We start from the raw sequence: 24,554 nt of genomic DNA on the forward strand, positions 1-24,554 counted from the left end.
AAGATATAACACCCAAACTATTTATTTCGTTACGGAATACCTTGTGGCGGATAATATTACGTCATGTAGTTAAACAAATTTTACTGTCGCTTACCAAATTTTCAAGGCTAAAGCTAAAATCATAAAAGTTTGTACAACCCAGCCAAATACAATGATAAGTGCTTTACTGCATAATACTATGAATTTTCCACCTAGAATCCAGATTACATGTCAGATATCCCATGTTCAATGATCCTAATTCCAGTTGAAGGACTTCATTATCTCTCGGCTAAAGAATCAAATCAAAGAATGTAGAGGAAAACCAAAAATTGAACACAGCATACATCAGAAAGACAGCTTTCCCTTGCTCTAGTCATCAGTATGTATAGCTTGTGGATGATCCACCACTCAACAGCAAGAAGCATGAGCCAATATGTAGTTGATGAGAAGGATTCCTACATCAATAATACTTTCCGTATCTTTCTCATATAAACAACCAGAGACCATACAGCAAGCCACGCTGATATATATAGCAAGATCACACCGGAAGCCACAAGGGTGCCAGCCCCAGATAAACTAAAGAGAACAATTACATGGTCAAAGGATTATTAGATTTCTATCAGAATTTCTTGTTCCTCCAAACTCATACAGGAATCTGAAAACAAAAGTTACCTGCTATCTCTGGTTAACAGGAGGATGGTCAAGGCAATCATCTGAGTAGCTGTTTTCCACTTCCCCAGGTTATTCACAGCTACAGCCTGAAAATTTTAACAGTCACTAATGCAATATTTAGCACGAAGGAATTACTCTATAAAACAAAATGGTAGGTGGCCTTGAACCTCTGAAAGTTTACCACCCTGATAAGATGCCCATTCTCGAACTGCAGACATAGTTATCTACAAAACAATAAGCAACATGAACCAAAAACAATTATTGGCCACTTATCCACCAAGTCTGACAAACCAAAGATGCAAAGAGACACGTTTTTTATAAGCAAGACACAGATTTTTGAGGCACAAGATACATATATCGAAGGAAAAAAACAAAGAGAAACCCCAATTAGAACATTTGTTTAGTATATCATCCCCTGATTTACAGCTACTTCCATGTTAAATTTGAAAAGGCGTATCACCAAAGTATCAGAAGTGTGCGCTAAGGAAAAAACAGTTGACCTAAAATTTAAATAGCAAGGTATTGGTAAACATTTCAACTGAAGTTTTAACGAACCACCCATATTTTCAAGCATGTTCACTACTTAACTAGGGGGTTTGGTTGTTGAACAAACTATCCCGGGAATATATTATGGGGATTAAATAATAACCGGATAGTATATTTAACTTTTATTGGTAGATATTTGATTAAAATAGATAAATGGGGATAAACCTCTGTTTCTATGGGAGAAGCTTTGGAGAAGGAAAATATGTCATGTTGTTCTATCACGGAATTGTTATCACATATAAAGTGTGGTATAAAATAATACCATAATTGTGGTATAAACAACCATGGAACTGTTAATCCCAGAACCAAAAAGTGTACTCCCTCCATCAAAATTCATGTGGCACTTTTTGTCAAATTGACTCTTGGGAAATGGAAGTGTCAATTTCGTTTTCCTCCATATAATTTTTGAATATCAACATCATCTCAACAAGTTAATATTAAATTTTAGATATTCAAAAAATATACGAAAAAAACTATGAGTTGTAATTCATCATAAGTCAATATAATCGAAAAAATACATTTTAAAATGGTGGTCAACGTTTACATAGTTTGAATCTCAAAAGTGACAAGTGCCCCATAAGTTGGGACAAAGAGAGTACCAAACATGGGATAAAATAATCCCGCAATTTATCCCGGGATCATAATCTCTTTTTCCAACAACACAACGAGGGTACACTCATATGTGACTTTGAATAACCATATTTCATTGATAACTTGCCAGAACTTGAAGAGTTCTAAACTAATTAAATTCAATATAAGGCTGCAACATCACTTAACGCAAAAAATAATACTCTTTTTGTTTCAGTTTCTAATACTTCCCATCTTGGGATGTTTATAAAACATTCACAATATCCAAAATTCAAATTCATAAATATTATTCAAGTTTTAATATCTGATATTAATGTTTTTCCTATCAACCTAATTTCTCAACTATTAAATTTTATAAATTTTCTTCTACTATCACAAATATGATATATAAGATAAATTATCATCATCTTAAAACGTTGTTTTCAGTCAAAAATCATGATATGACTAACAAGGCTAGTCAAAGTGACATAGAACAGTTGAAAAAAGCCAATTCCAATGTGCAAGTTATAACCTCGAAATATCAAAAACGATACTGCCATTTTACTTTATTTTTTCCCAAATAAGTCGTAAAATCTTCCACTTTGTTACCACAGAAAGAAATTGACATTTGGGAGGAGGCACAAAAATATCCTCTTTTGCACCAAAAACCTACTTAAGTTTTCACAGGGGTCGTGTAGAGTGCTACTAATTGCACCAAAAAACCCATTTGTGCATACCGAAGTCCCTGTCTAATTCGGTTCTTTAGTATGAGCCTGATATAATGGATTATTTTTCTACTTGTCAAATGGCTACTTTTAAAATGCAAAATAAGCTATTTTACTCTAATTAGCATCTTCACTTGCTAAACACACCCAGATTAATTAGTACTTAGGGCACGAATACCTAGAGAATTCATTATATTGATCATTGAATGTTATTGAACAACTCAAAATACTGGTGAATGTCTAAGGTACTGAAATAATGTACACATGCATACCTCTCTCACTTTATTTGTCTCCCAGTACGTTGAGTTCACTTTAGGAGTATCAAACAATGAACACCCAGGTTTTGCAGTTAGCACTTAGCACTGATTACATGTAATTGTAATTTTGTAACAGCAGAAGGCAGAAGCAAACAGCTATAAGCTATGACGAGCATCATAAGAAAACAGCCAAACATCATGTGTGAAATTTTGGTTTCTCGGTTAACAGAAATACCAGAAAACTAAAACCAAAAACCGAACCGAATACCAAAGTTCTAAAACCTTACTATCAAACCAGACCGAAACAGAAGAACTGAATTAATGCGGTTCAGTCCAACTTTTCGGTTGTTATGCCCCTACCCCTAGTGCTAAAAGTATCAAAACTCTTTAAGAGGAACACTCACGTTTCCACTTTACAAAAAGCCTGTATATTTTAAACTTAACAGACAGAAATATGGCGACTTACTTCAAAACATACTCGGGGAAAAGAAAAGGAAAAGAAATAATGCATCTTAAAGAACTTATTACTTATTTTCCAAATCATTATTTAAAACACTAGAAATGAAAGATGCAAGTCCCTTGTGGAAAGAACGTATGTCAATTTGAGGTCATCCATTTCTAATCTAGTGACATAAAGTATCATAGAAGTAACCAAAAGTAACTAAAGTAGGTTAAAGGAAATACAATTACAGGGATTTATACAGCTTATCACTCACTCACCTCCCTGCCTATTATCGCAATCGAAGGGACAGTTAATAGCCATGGCAACTGCCCAAACACACTGGACTCCAAAGGTTTGGTGCACAACAAGACCAAGGTAGCAGCAACCATTAGCTGTTGCAGTCGAGCAGACAGTTGTATCAATTAGTCAAACATCATATTTACAAGGAAATTTATTACCGGCAATTTTGCTAATACACTAACCAAAATTGCAGGCAATAAGCATAATCCAATGGAAATAGAGCAATAGAGAATACCTTGTCTGCCACCGGATCTAAAAATGCACCAAAGGTAGTTCCTAAGTTCATCTGGGCATGTAAAACCATTTAAATTGTCATATTTCAAATATGGAAAATAAGAATTCCAGAAGAGATGATAACACGGAACTCAAAACAACAGAAATGAGAACCTTGCGAGCAAGGTATCCATCAAGCCAGTCAGTTAGTGCTGCTGCAATAAATATAGCCGTTGTAGCAGTTGGCCCCCACCAGCTATCAACATAGAAAGCTAGATTAAACAGAGCACAAGGTCAGGTTTTTTAATACAGATTACCATTGCCAAACAATGTATAGACTAATTTATCAGGCCAAGGTTCCGACATAAATCAAATAATGCTAAACACAAATTAAAACAGATCGTATATTTTTGTTGCCCTTCATCAGAAAAAGAAAAAGAGGTATTTTTTTAATCAACTTTTGCAAGATCGGAAAAACAGAAAGAACTTGTACCAGGGATTGTCCATCAGCAAACATTATAATGAAAACAGAAAGAACTTGTTCCAGGCATTGTCCATCAGAAAACATTATAACGAACCACTGATGCATAAAGCCACCAGACATATATACTGTCACTTGGGACCAATGGAACTCACACCTATATTAGCTTCACACATAACCAATCCCAAACACAGATATAGAGGAGGCTTGTGATAGATTGATGATCAGCATATAAAAAGTCTTAACTATGACAGATCTCTAATACTAAAAAAGGGCAGCCGGTATACTAAAGCTCCCGCTATGCTCAAGGTCCGGGGAAGGGACCCACCAAGGTGTATCATACACAGTCTTACTTTGCATTTCTGCCAGAGGCTGTTTCCAAGGCTTGAACCCGTGACCTCCTGGCCACATGTCAGCAACTTTGTCAACTTTGTCAGTTACTCCAAGACTCCCTTTCAACATGGTTCTGCTGCCAGGACAAATCCCTAATTCTGAAGTGACTAAACATAACAAAACTTATGGCTAGCCTAACTAATTTGGATCGAGGCTTGAATGACCAATTGACTTGTGACCTAACCAGTGTTATCAAAGGCGCGCTTAAGCCCTGAAGTGAGGCTCAAGGTGTGTTGAGCACTTCGCCTCCCTTTAGGTGTGCTTCACTGTCATCATCAAGTTTCTAAGGCATACTTTTCCTTGCCAATGAGTCTCTTTTGAAGAGGCGACACTAAAAAATTGATGTATCATTTTATCGTAATAGTTTTTCGATTTCTTTGTTCATATATTTGTCATTCATGCTTTATTAGTCTTGGACTACACAACTATTTGTATTGTTTCTATTAGTTTTGCACTTTTCGCTTTTGCTAACATTGGACCTAACTAGACCATGTCTAGTAAAATTTGCCCATAAGGAACTTACAAAGTTAAACCAAATTAAACAGAACTATGAAAGTAGAGATAACAATAGAGGCATAGAACTGAGCACAAACCCATACCTATATGCACTATTGTTGAATAAAGATTGGTTTACACAAGAAATCCTCTAACTAGGTGCACTTATATGCTTCAAAGTCAATAGTCTGTATACTTTATTAATGCATAACTTTGTTGCTTACTAGAAAAGCTGTGTAACAACTCAGGAACAAAGCATAGCTGAAATAATTCAATAGCCATTAACTTCAACAAGACTGAAGTGTTGATACAAGAGACTTGAATGGTCTCATTGCATTATAACTTTGACCTTAACACTGTGTAGACCTGGTTTGACTTTACTTAACATCAACTCTTTTCAAAAGTAAGATTTCACTGATACACAGAAGCACAAAAGAGGTGCTGCAATACTATACTTAGCTAGTTTTGCAGTACAAAACTCAATTTGTTAGTTAATGATTCGGTGAATTATATTAGCCTAGAGGGGTATCAACCTCATTTACATTAATCATTTTATACCCAAAAGATAACAAAGAGCGCACCTGTGTATTATCCCGGATGATATTGTTAATTACACCATTTACATGTCTTATAGCATGTTTAGCAAAGCTTCTAAAATCAGTTTATTTTGAGAAGTTCTTTTCAAAAAAATACTTTTGGAAAGCACTTTTATTGAAAAGCAATTTTGAGTTTAGCCATAAATTTAGAAAGCACTTTTGAGTACCAATTAGTGTTTTGCTAAGCATTTTTTTCCAGAAGGTTTGGCTAAACTTTTTAAAACTACTTCTAAGTGTATTTTCCTCAAAAGTGCTTTTCAAAAAATAGCTTCTCTGAAAAGTGCTTTTGGAGAAAAGCTACTTTTTTAGCTTATGAAAAACAGCATCTGCTACTAGGGGTGTGCAAAAACCGAACCAACCAATAAACCGAATCGATAAAAATGTTATTTGGTTATTGGTATTGAGTTATTGGGTTAACGATTTTTTATTGGTTTTATAAAAACTTTTATTCGGTAAACGGTTCGGTTTCGGTTTTAGCTTATTGGGTTATCGGTTAAACCCAATAAGGATACACTAAGTTATTGTTTTATCCCTATTTATGTTATATATATAAATGTCCTGTGTCTTGAGCCGGGGGTCTATCGAAAACAGCTTCTCTACTTCTTTAGAGATAGTGGTATGGACTGCGTACATTCTACCCTCTCCAGACCCCACTAGGTGGGAATATACTGGGTTTGTTGTTGTTGTATGTTATATATATAAATCTCTCTCTCTAACTATCTATCTATCTATATATAGAGAGATACATATATATATATATACACACACACACATATATATAGAGAGAGAAATGCGTATCTATATATATATTATACGCACTACTTATTTACAATTCAGTGATTCACAAAGTATTAACCTTTTCAGGGAAACAAAGGCACAATATAAAGCTTGACTATTATCGTATTGAAAAGCTTAAAGCATTTATAGCTTCCAACAATTAGGATTTAATTATTTTTCTAACTAACATTCAGTTCAAGTTTGAAGATTTTTGTAAACTAAAATGCATTGCGTAGGATTTTGGCGGTAACTAAGATTTTGTTTTTTATGTTAGTTGTTACTATTTCTATTTTATAAGTATTTTCTTATTAGTTAAACCGAAAACCAAACCGTTAAGGACCAAAAACCGATAAACCGAAACCGATAAGAAAATATCTTATTGGTTGGTTATTGGTTTTACATATTTAAAAACCGATAAACCGAATCAATAACACATAAAACCGAACCGAACCGACCACATATTTAAAAACCGATAAACCGAATCAATAACACATAAAACCGAACCGAACCGACCGATGCACACCCCCATCTGCTACTTCCTAGAAGCACTTATTTCTCCAAAAGTTTGGCCAAACACCTCACTTTTTTAAAAAAGAAAAAAATAAGCACTTTTCGCCTCCCAAAAGCTTAGTCAAACAAGCTATTTGTTTCCTTTCCCTAACTGCTACCCACCAGATCCATGCAAGACTGGAGTCTGGAACTCCATATTGGTTGGGATCCTTTGTCGAATTCTCTTAAGCTCCACTATTGTAGTAATTCAGTTGAGTCCTTTTGCGTGGGCCATTTCGGCTAAGAAAAAGTGGAGAATCATACTTGCAGTGTAGAAATAGGTGACCAGCATCCACAGCCTCCCTTTCACACTGGAGGCATCTGTTACAGAGAGAGAACGTTCTTCTTGTGCAGGTTATGCCAAGTCAATCAGACCTCATGCGCAATGTAAGGACTAAGGAGCTTTAGGAAAGAGTTAGTGATATCCAAGTTAGCAATGTTTATTTACTAAAATATCACCACCAACTGTTGAACAATTCAGCGAAACAAGCTCTAATAACCCAAACTAAGAGAGATAACAATATTCATTAGCCTCCCCACCCCCCACCCCCCAAAAAAAAAAGATCAGGATACTGGCAGGAGACCACCAAAATTTTAATGGAGATCTTAAAGGGTTATTTAGGCTGAAGCTTCTTGAACATAAAGCAAAAGGGAAGCTGTCTAACGTGAAATCCGGAAGAGAGAGGAAAGGGGGAAAAAGAAAAGAGAAAATCAAGGTCAGACTATAAGGAATAAAGGTATGGATATTTTTTTCTTGTTTCTATTTAATTAATATTATTACATGTCTATTGTAAATTAAAGGTTAAACCAATACTGAACCAATAGTTAGGTTATTGGGTTATAGGTTTAACGATCTGACTATCAGTTTACTGTCTAGCAAGAAGATGAATCTGACATTTTTCTAAAGTGTGGACTGATAACCTGATAGTAATTTACAAAATTACAATTACCCTCTAATATATAAAGTATTCTAGCAAAAAGATGAATCTGGTGTCGATAAAAAGTGAAGGGAACGTTATTTTCAAATTTAGATTAAAGTCGATTGCTTTAGATGGGCTAGTTTTATCTGCTCGTTCTCTTTTCACCATTTTTTTTGACTAAACATACTTATCACTATGAGGTTTTTCGTGTGAAATCTTGACGGCTAACCCGATAACCAAACTGATAACTATCAATACCCGATTAACTAATATCTTAACAGTTCTTTAACGGTTTAGCATATCTACAAACAGATAACCGTAATTAGAACCGATAACTTTCAAAACCGAAACTAAATCAATCGACATGCAACTCTAATTATATATATGATTATTGTTCTATGGGAATAAGTGTTGGCCAATCAAGAACATCTATGTACAGAAGATGAGGTAGCCAAGATGAGGACATTCAGATGGATGTGTGGGCATACTAAATGAGATAGGATCGGGAACGAAGTTACGGGGCAAGTTGGAAGTGGCCAACATGGCGGACAAGATGAAGGATGCAAGGCTGAGATGATTCAAGCATGTGAAAAGGATATGTAAGGATACGCTAGTGAGTAGGTGTGAGAGGTTGGATGTTCCTAGGGCTTGGAGAGGTACAATGTTGTCAAAGGCATACTTAAGCCCTGAAGCACGCTCAAAATGTGTTGAGTACTTCGCTTCGCTTAATGTGCACTTTAATGTCTCCATCAAAGCTCTAAAGCATACTTTCCCTTGCTAATGAGCCTCTTCTGAAGAGGCAAAAAAGGGCAGCCCAGTGCACTAAAGCTCCCGTTGTATGCACCATAAGGGTATATTGTACGCAGTCTTACCTTGCATTTCTGCCAAAGGCTGTTTCCAGGGCTTGAACCCATGACCTTCACATGGCAACAACTTTACCAGTTAGCCCAAGGCTCCCCTTCAATTGATATTTCACTTTATTGCAATCTTTTTTCAATATCTTTTTTTGATAAATTAAGTGAGATATCATTTAAGGCATTAAAAAGATGCATAGATTACAAAAGGGGGTGAAAATGTCAACTCTGGGAAATAAACAAAAGTTGTTATAAGACTAACGAGCTAACAAATTCCAAAAATAAATCAGGGCTATTTATATGGGAAAGATTATCCCAACTTAACATGGTTGTCAAACATCTTCCTTTTAGGGTATTACTAGATGATATATTTCATGTTATGCACGAGCCCAATATTTTTTTTATTTAATAATATTTTATAATTTATTGTCAATTAAACATTTGATAAACCTTTTAAAATGAAAAAAATATAATATATTTTTTGTGTTATGACAAAAAAGAAACAAATTTTCATGTTATTTTTCTTTTTCATTATATTTATTTATTTTTGATTTATTTTTTGAGATCTTAGTAATATCTCAAAATTCTCAATTACTTTGTAATAATACTTGTCAAATTTGACACTTTACATGATAATTTATAGTATATTAATTTTTTAACCAGATACAAATTTTCATGTTATTTTTCTTTTTCATTATATTTATTTATTTTTGATCTATTTTTTGAGATCTTAGTAATATCTTAGAATTCTCAATTACTTTGTAATAATACTTGTCAAATTTGACACTTTACATGATAATTTACAGTATATTAATTTTTTAACCCAATTTATAGTATTATTATATAGATTTTAAATTTTTATTTTATTTTTACAAAGGTTGTTCACCACTAAATTTAAAAATTGATCAAATTGTCCTAATAATATTATTTGTAACATAATTTCTTATCAAATTTAAAGTATATAGCTATACTCTTTAGTAATTTCAATTGTTCTAAATTTTTTAGTTCCTTTGTAATAGAAATTATTTATCTCTCATACTTTTCTCTCGTTTCGTTTCTTTGTTAATTGAAAGAATTCTTAATTATATATTCATGTCTTTTGAATTTATGTAATATTGAATTTTTAATGAATCAGAAAAAAGCATCAAACTAAATTTGATCATAAATGAAGTAATATACTCCTACTTAATGATACTTCTCATGCTACATATATGAAATGACCATATGTTTTCCAAAATATTCTTTCAAATTATTTTCAAGTTGTGTATTAAAGAGGGGGTCTTTTCATATACAATTTGAATGTATTTTAACATTTTATTACCAAAAAAAACTGGGAACAAAATTTTATAATCTTTTTTATTGAACAATTGTCAATTAAATGTAGCAATTGAAATTCAAAACTTGTTAAAATGATATTAATATGAAATAGTATAATAAACATTAAATTGTAGATTATTTTGAGATTTTTTTAGGTTGTATAGCTAAGGTGAGAAGTGAGAAGTAGTGCATTTTAAAGAAGAAAAAATTGAATGAAAAATGGGGCCCACAAATAGAGATGGATTCTAGCTGATGAATTTGTATAGTGAAATAACTATAATACCCTTGGTCGTCCCATAACTCACTCTTCTATAAAATATAAATATAAAAATAGGATTCGAAACACCATCAAAACATTGCACTTAAAAGCCCTAATGGAGCTTAAAGCTTATTTATGCTTTTTGCTCTTGATGACACTGGATAGAGGTAGGCCGAAGAAGAGCTCAAAGAAAGTGATTAAACAGGACATGGCATAGCTTCAGCAGACCGAGGGTATGATCTTAGACAAGAAGGTAAGGAATCGAGAATTAGGGTAAAAGGATAATAGGTAACTGAGTGTTGGCAGCGCATTTTATGTGGAAGAGGCAGAGGACTAGCATCCCACTCTCCTCTCCTTTTAGTAATATTATTTAGTTATCCCGTAGTTGCTTATTCTTCAAAATGTATTACTATCAATTGTGGCACTTGTCTTGTATCTTGCTATTTATTGTTTTATTTTGTTTTAAAATTCTTATAATCAAGCTTTGAAAACATTTCTTTTGAGTCGGGGGTTTATCGAAAATAGTCTCTTGATACAATCCAGATTAGCTCCAAGCCATTCACTAAAAGTCAAGCCCAGAAGCTTCAAAGGATCCAAGAATTGTTCATGAAACAGAAGGTACTTAAAGAAGACTCCTTACCATCAAGATAGTGTCATTTGTTGATGATCGCACTCACATTGGTCCAAGGATCATTGGAGGAGACAAGGGAAGACAAAACGGGGCTAGAAAGCCCCTTGGAAAGGACTTGCACCCAAGGCGCTTTGGATCCGCTCTAGCATTTCAAGAGCGGATCAAAACAGCCCCTAGTGGGTCTTTTCTTGCAATTGGGTCACTTGCCCTAAAATTGTAATAATTAGCCTAAATTACAAATACTTTGGAAGCTATAAATACTTTGGAGGCTAGCTCATTCTCTTAGTTTTTGCTAGATTATTGATGAATTGATGAATGCTTCTTCATTGAGTGTGAGTGTAGAAAACTTTTGTTTAGAAACGTTTATTTAGAGGGCGATCATCTCCCTCTTGGTCACCATAGGAATTAGATGTTTGAATTAGTTGTAATTGAGAGTATTAGGATTTGATATATCCTTTTGTTCTTAGTTACTCCTTCATGTATCTAATTATCTCTCTATTAATTGTCTTTCCTTGCTTTCGTAGTTCATTTCTAGTGTCGTAATTTAGTTATGTATCATTGGTATCAGAGTCGAGCTTGATTTTGTTCCTACGAAGTCAATCTTGAGTCTAGTCTTCTTATTCCTAGAAAATAGAAAATCACAAAAATAATTTACTATTCACGTCTTAGGTCACGTTTTGAGTTTTTGATTTTTGTGTTTTCTTATATTTCTATACGAGTCAATAAACCAAATTTGAGTCAAATCGGAGCTTGTTTGAGTGTTCTATCCTTGTTGGAAGCTTTGGTTGAAGAAGTTTGAAGTGATTCGAAATTTGAAGATTTTGGTGAAGAATTTGAGCAATTTGATGTTTGGAATGAGTTTAGAAGGCTAAGAAGTGCCTATGTTCAAAATTTCAACTCATTCCAAGCTCCGGAGAAAAAGTTAGAAAGATTGATGTTCTTAGTGTTCTTGGTGTGTTCTTGAGAAGATTGTTATCTTCCTATTCAAGTTCATCAAAAGTGAGTGATCCAAAAAAAAAAAGGAAGAAAAAGAGTGAAAAGGTGTTTGTATTTGAGCATCTATAAAAATTCCAAGGATATTCCAAGAAAAGAGGACACAAAGGACCATTTGAGGGGCATTTTCAGCCTTGGAACAAGCAAAAGGTGGCCAACTTGCCCTTGACCTGCACCCAAGGTGCGCTGCAGCTGCTCCCAGCCTGCTGTCGCACCTCAAGGTAGTGTCTAAGACCTCTCCTGCATCCAACCTGCGCTGGAACTGCTGCCACGGGTCAAAACAATGAGCAGTCTTCCCCACATGTGATGGAAGTGCTCTAGAGGTGTGCCCAAGGTATGTGACACCTCCCAAACGCATATCAAGCCTTCCCAACGTCCAATTCAAGTTTCAAATGCATTCTAACACTTCTAAACTTCAATTTGCTCAGGTTTGATTCCTTAGTTTCATTCCTTGATTCTTAAATTCAACTCTTGATTCTTAAAACTATCAACAACTAGTAATTCACCTACTAAGTTGAATGATTAGTTCTTGGGTCCGAATTCATTGATCGTCCCATTTCTTTCAAGCTTTTCTCTTTTTAATATCATTGTTAATTCTTGACCCATGTCGTTACATCTTTATTTGAGTCCTTCAAACAAGAATCCAATCCGATCAAGAGTAGAACTTAACACCTCGATTACCATATGAAGTATAAACCATCTTTCAACATTTGTGATCCAAGTGTGAGGTAAACAAAGGTGTGAAGAGCTTGTGAGGTTAATTTCTTTTAACGCTAACGTGTTTTTTGTTTTTGTGAATGTCTTTATTCATAAGTACAATTGCTACGAATGGCGAAACTTCGCAAACCATGGATAAACACTCAACAAATGCTATCTTAGCAACCATTGAAACTAGCAATCGTAAAATTGATTCTATGGACGCTAAGATAAATTCACTTGACCTTAAGGTGGATTCTCTTGAAGGGAGTGTATCCCTTATCGGTGGAAGAGTGGATATCATGGAAGGTCGACAAAACACATCCCTATCCATACCTCAACACTACCATGCTTCGACTAGTGGGCATGCTCCAAATCCTTCGGTTCATATTTCCTCAAAAAAACGGTCACCAAATGATCAATCCACCAATACAAGCACATGATTCCGTTCCTCAAGCCACTACATATCCACAAAACCGAAATCCCGTTCGACCACTCCAACCTCAATTCAACCAAACACAACATGATGAATCTCAAACCCGAATACCCCAACCTCCACTAAACCAAATTCCCCCATTCCAAGCACCTTTTAACCATAAATCAATCCATCTAAATAGACGAGGAAGAAAGGGAAGAACAACAAGCGGAGATCAGAGCATTCGATGAAGCCAACATGTTGGTAGAGGAAATAAGAAATAAACCAATGGATCAACGAGGTTATCGAGGTCAAAGAGGAAGATTGGTCCAGCGCCTAATAGTAGAGAAAACTTGGGAAACCGACCCCAAGGTTATATAATCAATGGAACCAAAAAGGTAATAGGGATCGAGATGTGGGTATCAATTCAATCAAGGCTAGTCTCCCAACTTTCAAAAGCAAAAGTGATCCCGAAGCTTACCTCTCATGGGAGTCCTCTTGTGAAAGGACCTTCCAAGTTAATGATATCACTAAAGAGAAGAAAAATTGCTATGCCATAGCGCATTTTGAAGGGTAGGCTAATACATGGTGGGATTATGTCAAAAGATTTGGAAATATGTTGAATGAAGGACAACCCCTCCATGGGATGCGTTGAAGGTATTCATAAGACAAAGGTATGTTTCGGAGAGGTATAGACATGAGCTACTTGTCAAATTGTACAACTTGAGACAAGGTAGCAAGAGTGTTGTGGCCTATTATGATGAATTCCAACAATTGATCTTGAAACTCGATCATTGCGAGAACATAAACCATGACATCATACGCTTCAAGGTTGGGTTGAACAAAGATATCTCCACATGTATGACTATCCACAAGTTTGAAACCATAGAAGAAATCCTCCAAGCGGCCTAAGAGATTGAAAGGGATATCAAAGAAAGGGCAACTTACAAACCAAAATGGTACTCATCTACCAACACTTGGAGTGAGAGTAAAGAGGTAGCGCAATCATCATCGAAATGGAACAAGAAAAAGGACTACAAGTCCAATGACAAGAAGCTCATAGAAAAGACCACTCCAAAGTACCCCCCAAGGAATGAAGGTAACAAATATCCTACTCACAATCCTAAAGGTTTTCAATGTTTTAAATGTCAAGGATGGGGACATAAAGCAAGTGAATGTCCCAACCGGAGAAATGTGATCCTTAGGGAAGGGAAATTGTATTACCTTGGAGAAGAGGTAAGATTGGAAGATGATAATGATGAAAAAGGCCAAGATAGAGAGGGGTCCTAAGAAGATGAGCAAATAGATGAGGATAATGAAGATGCTTGGCCTCAAGATGGAGAGTATGAGGTTCCAAATTTTGTTGTAAGGCGTGCAATGATTAGTAAACCGATAGATAACCCTAGTCAAAGGGAGATTCTATTCCATACTAAATGTCTTATAAAGGAAAACGTGTGCTCTTTGATCATTGATAGCGGAGGTTGCGCTAATGTGGCTAGTGCTACTTTGGTTGATTTCTTAAAGTTGCCCACAACCAAACATGTCACACCACACAAGCTTCAATGATTAAATGATTGTGGTGAGTTGAAGGTGACTAGGCAAATGGTGATTCAGTTCAAAGTCGAGAATTATCATAATGAGGTGCATGGTGATGTGATACCCATGCAAGCTTATCATCTATTTCTGGGAGGCCATGGCAATATGATCGTTCAACCAAGCATGACGAGAGGACCAATCGGACTCTTTTGAGTAGAATGGTCAGAAATTCACTCTCCATCCATCTCAAGTAAATGAGGGCCACCAAAAATTGAGAGAATTGAAAGAGAAAGGTAAGAAACAAGGTGGTGAAAAGGAGAACCAAATCGAGGAGCGTGATGAAGAAGAGGTTGAAAGGAAAGAATCCCTTGGTGATGTTGGCTAGGAACAAAGATCTTTTAAAAGAGCATGATGACAAAACACCTATGCTCCTCCTAGCCCATGCTTTTCATGCTAACCACTATACTTTTCCTATCCCCATTCTATCTCCCTTGTTTTGCAGGACTATGAAGATGTGTTCCCAAAGGAGCTTCCCCAAGGATTACCCCACTTTGGGGAATTGAGCATCAATTGATTTTGTGTCGACTTCTCAATTACCCAATAAATCGGCCTATCGAAGTAATCCGAAGGACAGAAAAGACCTTCAAAGGCAAGTTGAGCAACTCCTCAACAAGGGATACATTAAAGAGAGCATGCGTCCATGTGTGGTTCCGGTGTTGCTAGTGCCAAAGAAAGATGGAACACGGCGCATGTGCGTTGATTGCCAAGCCATCAATAAAATAACAGTAAAGTATCACCACCCAATTCCCCGTTTAGATGATATGCTTGATGAGTTGAATAGTTCTTGGGTGTTTTCTAAATAGATCTTGGGAGCGGGTACTACCAAATCCGGATAAAACCGGGTGATGAGTGGTAGACTGCATTCAAGACCAAGTTTGGTCTATATGAATGGTTGGTCATGCCTTTTGGCCTCACCAACGCTCCTAATACCTCTATGCGGTTGATGAATCATGTGATGAAACCGTTCATAGGAGGTTTGTTGTTGTATACTTTGATGATGTTCTAGTTTATAGCAAATCCCTTGAAGAACATGTCTTAAATTTGCAAAATGTGTTTGAAGTGCTTAGAAAAGAGAAGTTGTATGCTAATCTTGAAAAATGTTCTTTTGGTGTGAATGAAGTTGTTTTCTTGGGATTTGTTGTGAGCTCAAGAAGAGTCAAGGTGGATGAATCTAAGATAGACGCCATCAAGAATTGGCCAACTCCGAAATCCATTGGTGAAGTAAGAGGCTTCAATGGGTTGGCTAGTTTTTACAGGCGAGAATTGTCAAAGGATTTAGTGCCATCGCTGCTTCCTTGACCGAGGTGATCCATAAGGATAAACCTTTTAAATGGAGTGATGAGCAAGCCAATGCATTTGAAGCTTTGAAGGCTATACTTAGCTCCGCCCCCTTATTGGAATTACCCAATTTTGATAAGATTTTTGAGATTGAATGTGATGCAAGTAAGGTAGGAATAGGTGTCGTCTTATGCAAGATAATAAACCTATTGCTTATTTTAGTGAAAAGCTCAAGGGCGCAACTCTAAATTATTCCACCTACGATCTAGAGTTATACGCCTTGATTAGAGGCTTGGGTAATTGACAACATTATTTGTGGCCTAAAGAGTTTGTGATTCGAACCGATCATAAGTTTTTAAAACATCTCTGGGCCCAAGATAAACTCAATAAAAGACATGCCAAGTGGATTGCTTTCCTAGAGACTTTCCCTTATGTAATTCAATACAAGAAGGGAAAGGAAAATGTAGCAGCTGATGCATTGTCTAGGAAGCATGTGCTTATCTCTACATTGTCTTCAAATTGATGGGACTTGAGAGTCTAAAGACAATGTACCCCGAGGACCCCAATTTGCTCAAATCTATCAAGATTATGAGACATGGGGTAGGGAAAGGTGGGAGAGGAATTGTGCTTCTATGCCCTACTCCAAGTTTGATGGTTTCTTGTTCAAAGGAAGAAGGTTGTGTTTTCCCTCTAGCTCATGGAGAGAATTGTTTGTAAGAGAGGCACATGATGGGGGTATGATGGGTCACTTTGGAATTGACAAGACCCTTGCAATTCTATTGGCCCAAGATGCGTCAAGATGTTGCTAGGATTTGTGGCAAATGCATGGATTGTAGAAGTGTGAAATCTCACCTTCTCCCTCAAGGATTATACACCCCACTACCCACTCCTCAACGCCTATGGCTTGATATCTCTATGAATTTTATTTTGGGATTGCCTAGGACAAGGAGGGGTAAAGATTGCATTTTTGTTATGGTTGATAGGTTCTCAAAAAATGGCCCATTTTATTCCAGGACATAAAATTGATGATGCTTCTAATATGGCTTCTTTGTTTATTGAGTATGTTGACAAAATACATGGAATTCCTCGGACCATTGTTAGTGAGAGGGACTCTAAGTTCCTTAGTCACTTTTGGAGGTCGTTGTGGGGTAGGCTTGGCACCAAATTGCTTTTCTCAACGTCTTGCTACCCACAAACAGATGGGCAAACGAAGGTGGTAAATAGAACCTTTGCTTCTATGTTACGCACCTTAGTTAAAGGGAAAATAGCCTCTTGGGAGGACCACGTACCTCTAGTCGAATGTGCTTATAATCGTGTTATCCATTCGACTATTGGTATGACTCTCTTTGAATGTGTTTATGGTTTTAACCCCCTAACCCCTTTTTTTTTAGAAAGGTAACATAACCATCTTACCCTTTTAGATCTCTCTTTTGCCTAGTGATCTTGTGATATGCTTAGAAGGAGACAAGAGAGTGGAAACCATGAAGAAGTTGCATGAGAAGAAGAGTCAAAAGGTGGCAAAAAGAGTAAACAAGGGAAGGAAGCGGCTTGTGCTTGAACCGAGTGATTGGGTATGTGTGCACCTCCGGAAGGATAGGTTTCCAACCCAAAGAAAAGCCAAATTGATACCACGAGGTGATGGTCCATTTCAAGTGCTTGAAAGGATAAACGACAATGCCTATAAGATTGACCTTCCTTCGGAAAATCAAATGCACAATACCTTTAATGTATGCGATCTTTCACTCTTTGACATGATAGATAATGATCACCCTTTGAATGTACGGTCAAATTCTTCTTAAGATGGAAAGGATAATACAATCCGGATTAGCTCCAAGCCATTCACAAAAAGTCAAGCCCAGGAGCTTCAAAGAATCCAAGGATTGTTCATGAAGCGGGAGGTACTTGAAGAAGCCTCCTTACCATCAAGGGGGTGTCATTTGTTGATGATCGCACTCACATTGGTCCAAGGATCGTTGGAGGAGGCAAGGGAAGGCAAAATGGGGCTAGAAAGACCTTTGGAAAGTACTTGCGCCCAAGGCGCTTTGGATCCATTTTTTATCCACTTTCAAGAGCGGATCAAAACATCCCCTAGTGGGTCTTTCCTTGCAATTAAGTCACTTTTAGGCCCTAAAATTGTAATAATTAGTCTAAACTATAAATACTTTGGAGGCTAGCTCATTTTATTAGTTTTTGCTAGATTATTGATGAATTGATGAATGTTTCTCCATTGAGTGAGAGTGTTGGAAATCTTTTGTTGAACTTTTGTTTAGAAACGGTTTAGAGGGCGGTCATCTCCCTCTTGGTCATCGTAGAAATTAGGTGTTTGAATTAGTTGTAATTGGAGCCGGGGGTATATCGAAAACAGCCTCTCTACTTCTTCGGAGGTAGCGGTATGGACTGCGTACATCTTACCCTCCCCAGACCCCACGTTGTGGGAATACACTGGGTTTGTTGTTGTTGTTGTTATTGAATTAGTTGTAATTGAGGGTATCAGGATTTGATATATCCTTTTGTTGTTAGTTACTCCTTCTTGTGTCTAATTATTTATCTCTCTATTAATTGTCTTAACTTGCTTTCGTAGTTCGTTTCTAGTGTCGTAGTTTAGTTCTGTATCACCTCTCCCTCCCCCCCACACACAAAAAAAAGATAAGGATAATGCTTGTGAACATCCTAACAAAATTACACTAGGCATGTTAGTTTGTTGCATTATATATATGATTATTGTCGGATTGAGATATGATGGTGATGTGCCAGACTTTAAATAGTGATATTAGAATTTAGAAGAGGTGTTATTCATATACTAAAGATTATACACATATCTATGTATCTATATGCTTTGAAAGTAAAGATTTAAACATAGAAATGCATGGGTTTATCTGTAACTCCTAAATGGGGAATTATTAGCCTAAGTCTAATCTAATGGATCTAATGGTTAGCAAATGATAAGGGGACTAAAAGTTATAGGTAACATAGAATTTGAATGGGTTTATGGACTTGATGCCTTGACCGACGGACTTTAACTTCAAATTTGATTGAAACCTTTGGGGATTTATTAACTTTGGTTAGATTGGAGACACTTGACCTTAATCTGAGCCGTGTAAGGCACATAGCTCCAAGCTAAGGTAAGTGGAGGATTAAACCTCCAATAGTTGTTTTCACTAAACAAGCATATGAAATAATTTTGCTTGGTCACAAATGATTTGAGAATATGGTTTAACTTCCCTGTATACAAACAGGAGCATGTGCTAGGCAGTAAGAAGATTTTGGAATTACACACCCAAGAGTATAGCCCAGTGGTCAATGAATTGGGATGAGAAAATTGAGATTACGGGTTCAAACTACAATCGAGGATAAACACTAATTAGATTAAAAGGTTAGTACGTGTGGGTGAGTCGTAACCAGTAATTAGGTGTGCTTTGGGGCGGCCTTGCTAATAGTGTAGGAATTTCTTTTGGGGATAGAGTCTCTAGTTAGGTGCGTTCGAAAAGGTGGGTGCTTGCAGTTTGATAGTGTATCGTACTACTTTGTGGGTGCCTTACTTTATTTCATCTTGTCTCATGTTTTATTACAACCTTATTTACTGTCTCTATGTCTTGAGCCGGAGGTCGATCAGAAACAGCCTCTCTACTTCTTCGGAGGTAGTGGTATAAACTGCGTACATTTTACCCTTCCCAGGCCCCACTAGGTAGGAAAACACTGGGTATGTTGTTGAGTAATTCACATTTATCCAAACCATGCGGACAAAGTTACGTCATATCTATACTGGTGGGAGGTAGCAGGTACCCTGTGAAATTAGTTAGTTGAGGTGCACTAGCAGTTAACAGGAGGTGCAAACTGCCTCAAACACCACGGTTATGAAAAAATAATTTGGAGATTCTATTGAGATTACTACTACTTTTATACCACGGCATAATTTGTCAAGTGATTTATAACTTGGACTTGATTTTTGCATCTCAATTCTAATTTTCACTTGGACTTGATTTTTGCATCTCAATTCTAATTTTACATATATCTTCTTCTAAAAGTAAATGACTTCTTCAAACCTGTCCAAGCCCTTTGGACAAAGTTACACCGTACATGTGTTGGTGAGACGTAGGAGCAGTGTTGTGAATATCGAGGCGAGGCAAGCCTATGTCGCCATAACGCCATTTGCCTTTGTGGTGATGACACCTGAAAAAGGCAATGCCATGGCGAGAAAGGCGACGCATTTTGTTTTTTTAAAAAGGAAAAATAGGTCTTTAAAGGATAAAAGGTAATTTTAGAGTTTATTTCATATTTGCTTTAGGACTGCTGCTAGCCTTTGCCTACCCCTGCCAACTCCGGGGACTGTGCGACTCTAGCAACTCTGTTTTAGCCTTTAGGTGCGTAACTATATTTTTTTCTTTTTCTACTTTCCTCTTCTAATTTTCTCTGATTTCTTTTTCAAATCAGTTCCCTTCTTAGTTCACTTCTTCCTCTAATTTTTTAACTTCTTCCCAGTGTTTTTTCCTTCAGAGGAACAGTAGTATACTTACTGTTTCTGATTTCTTTGTTCAAGTTTAGTGTTAGTTACAACTTATATAATATACTAATTAACAACGTAATTGTTTTAGTATTGCTTGTTTTACGGATCGTTGAGTCATTTAATTTCTAGACTTTTATTATCTATTATCTATTTTAAGTTTTTGAATTGAAATATTTGCTAATATATTATTGCTACTGAGGTTGTGATTATTTATATATGCAATTAATATTTTAATTTTTTGGTATTAATTATCACAGCACCTCAAAAAGGCGAGCCTCTCGACGCGTGGCGAGGCAAAGCTTTGTCGCCTTTCGCAGTCCAAAGCACTGGGTAGGAGGTACCTTGTAGAATTAGTTAGTTGAGATGTGCTAGCGGGTAACCAGGTACACTAGCTGACTCAAACACCATAGTTATGAAAAACTGTTTAGGAAATCCTGTAGAGATTACTACTAATGTTATACCATGATATAATTTGTTAAGTGATTTATAACTTGGATTTGATTTCTGCATCTCACTTCTAATTTTACCTATAGCTTCTTCTAAAACTAGATGAATTCTTCACATTTGTCCAAGCCCTGGAGACAAAGTTACACCACACCCGTGCTAGGGGGAGGTAATAGGCACCCTATGGAATTAGTTAGTTGAGGTGCACTAATAGATACCCCAGGTGCGTGTAAGCAAGTGTTTCTGGATAGTGAAAGGCGACAAAAGACGACAGGGGTCTGCCTCACCTCAAGGCAAGCGTGCTCGCCGCGCGCTAGCATTTTCGAAATAAGGCGCCAAATATTACCAAAAATTAAAATATTTAATTGCATATATAAATAACCAAAATCTCAATAGCGGTAAACATATTAGCAAATATTTCAATTCACAACTAAAAGTAGATAGTAGTTACTAAAAGAAAAACAAAAGGCGACGTCATTAAAGCCTTTTCTCACTGCTTCCCCTCTCGCCATTGCGAGATTGCCTCGCCTCTCGCCTGTCACGACCCGAGCTGAGGCCCTGGACGTGACACGCACACGATACTATAGCTAGTACGAGCGAACGTTCTGGCATATTACCCGAGCATACTTCTAATACAAATGTATAAAGCGGAAGTAATATAGAATTCAATTATGATTTTCTAAGGAGATAAAACTTCACCCAAGTTTATTAATACCGCATAATGTTCAACAATACCAATAGTTATTATAAATAAAGACTGAAAATTACAAAGTTTGCTTGACAACTACACCAGCCTGTGAAGCCTCTAATAGTACTAATACTGAAAGGAAAGAAAATACAACAAAATCATCATATCTCATCAAGCCTCCCGGTAGGAAAGAGGCTCACCAATAACAGAAGTTAGGAATCCTAATGAGGTGCCTGACCGCGGACTTGAGAGCCAGAACCTACATCATGAAACGATGTAGCGCCAAAGACGGTCAATACGTGGAATGTATTGGTATGTAAAACCATTGCAGAAGGGTAGTACAACAAAAGATTAGAAGTAACAATAAGAATCAAATATAAGTGAAGGCATCTAGAAAGGAACAAGAATGTAAACTAAATTTATAATTGACAATATAAAGTAGATTTAAATTCCTTTGATTATTTGTGGGAGAAAGTAGTGAACCGTCATAAACCACCATGTGAGCGCATGGAGTCTGATCTCGGCCCGACCAGCTAAGCCGTCCTATACTTTGCCGGGCATAGGACGTGACATGACATGATTTTCTAGCAAGTATCCATGGTTAGCCCCTTTTCGGGACACATAAAAAAAAGAGTCATCCGACTTGCGGAATAATCTCTATCCTATGTCGGCAAACATAATTTCAGGCATTTGTTGTTTAAACCTATGCCTTCACGGTCAGCTAACTAACTCCCTTATGCCCATGGCGTTGTCTTACTTATTAATGTTCAAAGTGTTACCCTCGTTAGGCTCATGTTCATAGTTTAGCTGTTTTAGGCTCATATTCAGAGTTTAGCCGTTTTAGGCTCATGTACATAATTTAGCCCTTTTTGGGCTCATGCTGGAAATTCAACCACTTTGGGTTCATAAGATTTTTATTTGATACCTTTTCATAGTATACTGGACAGTAAAAAAAAACATTTTGTTAATGGTTCGTGAACATGACTTTCACGACTCTTGAGAGATTATGGTTAGGAGTTAACTGGAAGGAAAGCAATTACACGTAGTGTAACAGTTGGGATAAGCCAAATCTATTCGGAAGCAAACTTTTAAAAAAGTGATTAAGATCCTAACTAACATCTGGAAAATTCTGTGAAACATTATTATAATTATTAAGGATATAATGAATGTCTCGCAACTCTATAGTATTTGGCTAAAATACATTTACAGAAGGGAAGTATACTGCAGAAATCTGGCCGACATTGATTTTTGATGCTACTAGCAGATTTGAGTTTGCAGATTTTCTCAAAATTTCCTAGGCAAGAAAGGGAAGATTCTTAATCTAGACAAACCCCAGGTTCTTAATCTACATGTCAAGTCAAAGAATATCAGACCAGATAGCATGTGGAGGGAAGGAGAAGCAGAGTTTATCTCATAGTTATCAATACGGTTCAGAACAGTTTCAGTGATGGATTTTCATATCCTAAAGAGGACCACAAGAACTCATTTTCTGGCTATTTGAGAATTGAGTTACAAAGCTGCAGATCTAAAAGCATAAAGAGGATTGTCATCACAAGAAACCAACCTCAACATGACAGTCGAAGAGTAAACTAGACAATTCATACTAAGATTTCAGAACATAGAGTTTCCATTCTTTAGCCACTCACAATTTTGGTTACCAATATGAGCCAAGGTTATGAAGTTTGTGGTAATAAATTGTTTATTTCAGAAGTTCAAGAATTCCAAAGAAATGGCAGTCCTTCCTACTTGTTAAATTTGAAGAATTATAGCATATGCCAACATAAACTCAAACAGGGTCGGACATCAATTTAAGAGATAAAAGGGACGTTCTTTATGTTAATTAATCCTAACATCTTTTAAGAAACTTAGAAATAGAAAATACTTATTGAAGATTATTGAGACCACCATGTTATTGACTGGACAAGATTCAGGTTCCAGATTTAGCCAAAACCAGTCCATACGTTATGAATACATAAGCACTTGTTAAGACGCCAAGAGGAAATAGAAATAGAACTTGACAGGTTGATTTGCTTTTAATCTAACTTCTGAATTCAAACATCTATACACCATCTGTTTGGAAAGGAGATTACAAAACAGATTTGGAGAATAAGAGAACATCATGAAACGTGAGCAAAAGATGATTCTACATACCTCAAAACGTTTGAAGAACTTGAGATCTGGAGAAGGGATTAGACTTGTTTTCTTGAATGAGTGTCATCAGATTCTTGAGATTTGAGTTTTAGAGGAGGAATAAGGATGTTTATTTATGGATATCGTATGAAAAACTGATGGGGAAAAGTGAGGTTTTATCCTGTGAAACTTGAAGAAGGCAGGGAGGTTTGTATTGTAACGTGTAACTGATGCATAGTAAGTCTAGGAGTCTTAACGTATAAAATTAATGGAGAAGTAGGTTTTAATAACTTGGGATTAATGTAAAAAGGAAAGGACGAAATTACCCCTCCAAGAATATGAAACAAAAAGAAAAAAAAGAAAATTTTCGTCCGGTATAGGGCTGTTCTGACTGTTCTTAGTAAAACACGCGTAACTTTTTACTCGGGTCTCGGATTAATGAGTTGTTGGTAGCGTTGGAAAGAAGACTCAAAAAGCTTTAATTTGATAGGTAAGGGGTCATGTAACTCTAAATATTCTAGGACAAATCCTTGCTTAAATTTGGCCCTTGTATGAACCTATACGAAAACTTAATCATTAAAGGACCTTTCAACTCAAACTTGTTTAAGAGCTTTCTTATGCCCTTAATTCATACCCAATACCCCTACGACACTTTAGACATGACCTTTACACTTAAATACAATAAAATTTCTAGATCCAGGTCTAAGTACATATGAAGAACGGTCCAATTTGTTTTATTTTTAGCTCGAACATTCTGGGTGTTACATCGCCATTGCAAGATTGCCTCGCCTCTCGCCAAAGGCACTAAAGCAAGCGCCTTTCACAACACTGGTAAGA

At 36.4% G+C, this 24,554-nt stretch overlaps 1 protein-coding gene and 1 long non-coding RNA gene across 2 annotated transcripts in view; one reads left to right on the plus strand and one right to left on the minus strand.

Annotated features, from left to right (window-relative positions):
- The window catches only part of LOC107850570 (CDP-diacylglycerol--glycerol-3-phosphate 3-phosphatidyltransferase 2), a 26,274-nt gene continuing 1,720 nt past the window's right edge, over positions 1 to 24,554 (minus strand). Inside the window, exons 2-7 of the mRNA XM_016695183.2 lie at positions 3,876 to 3,973; positions 3,724 to 3,774; positions 3,467 to 3,580; positions 819 to 875; positions 652 to 737; positions 1 to 555 (exon numbers count right to left, since the gene is read on the minus strand). Of these exons, the coding sequence (XP_016550669.1) occupies positions 435 to 555; positions 652 to 737; positions 819 to 875; positions 3,467 to 3,580; positions 3,724 to 3,774; positions 3,876 to 3,973 (527 nt within the window). The 3' untranslated portion in view covers positions 1 to 434. The remainder of the gene's footprint in view (positions 556 to 651; positions 738 to 818; positions 876 to 3,466; positions 3,581 to 3,723; positions 3,775 to 3,875; positions 3,974 to 24,554) is intronic.
- LOC107850571 overlaps positions 7,672 to 24,554 on the plus strand; it is a 22,339-nt gene continuing 5,456 nt past the window's right edge. Inside the window, exon 1 of the long non-coding RNA XR_007047990.1 lies at positions 7,672 to 7,729. This is a non-coding gene — a long non-coding RNA (uncharacterized LOC107850571). The remainder of the gene's footprint in view (positions 7,730 to 24,554) is intronic.

The sequence above is a fragment of the Capsicum annuum genome, chromosome 12, assembly GCF_002878395.1.
Source record: "Capsicum annuum cultivar UCD-10X-F1 chromosome 12, UCD10Xv1.1, whole genome shotgun sequence".
Lineage (NCBI taxonomy): Eukaryota > Viridiplantae > Streptophyta > Magnoliopsida > Solanales > Solanaceae > Capsicum > Capsicum annuum.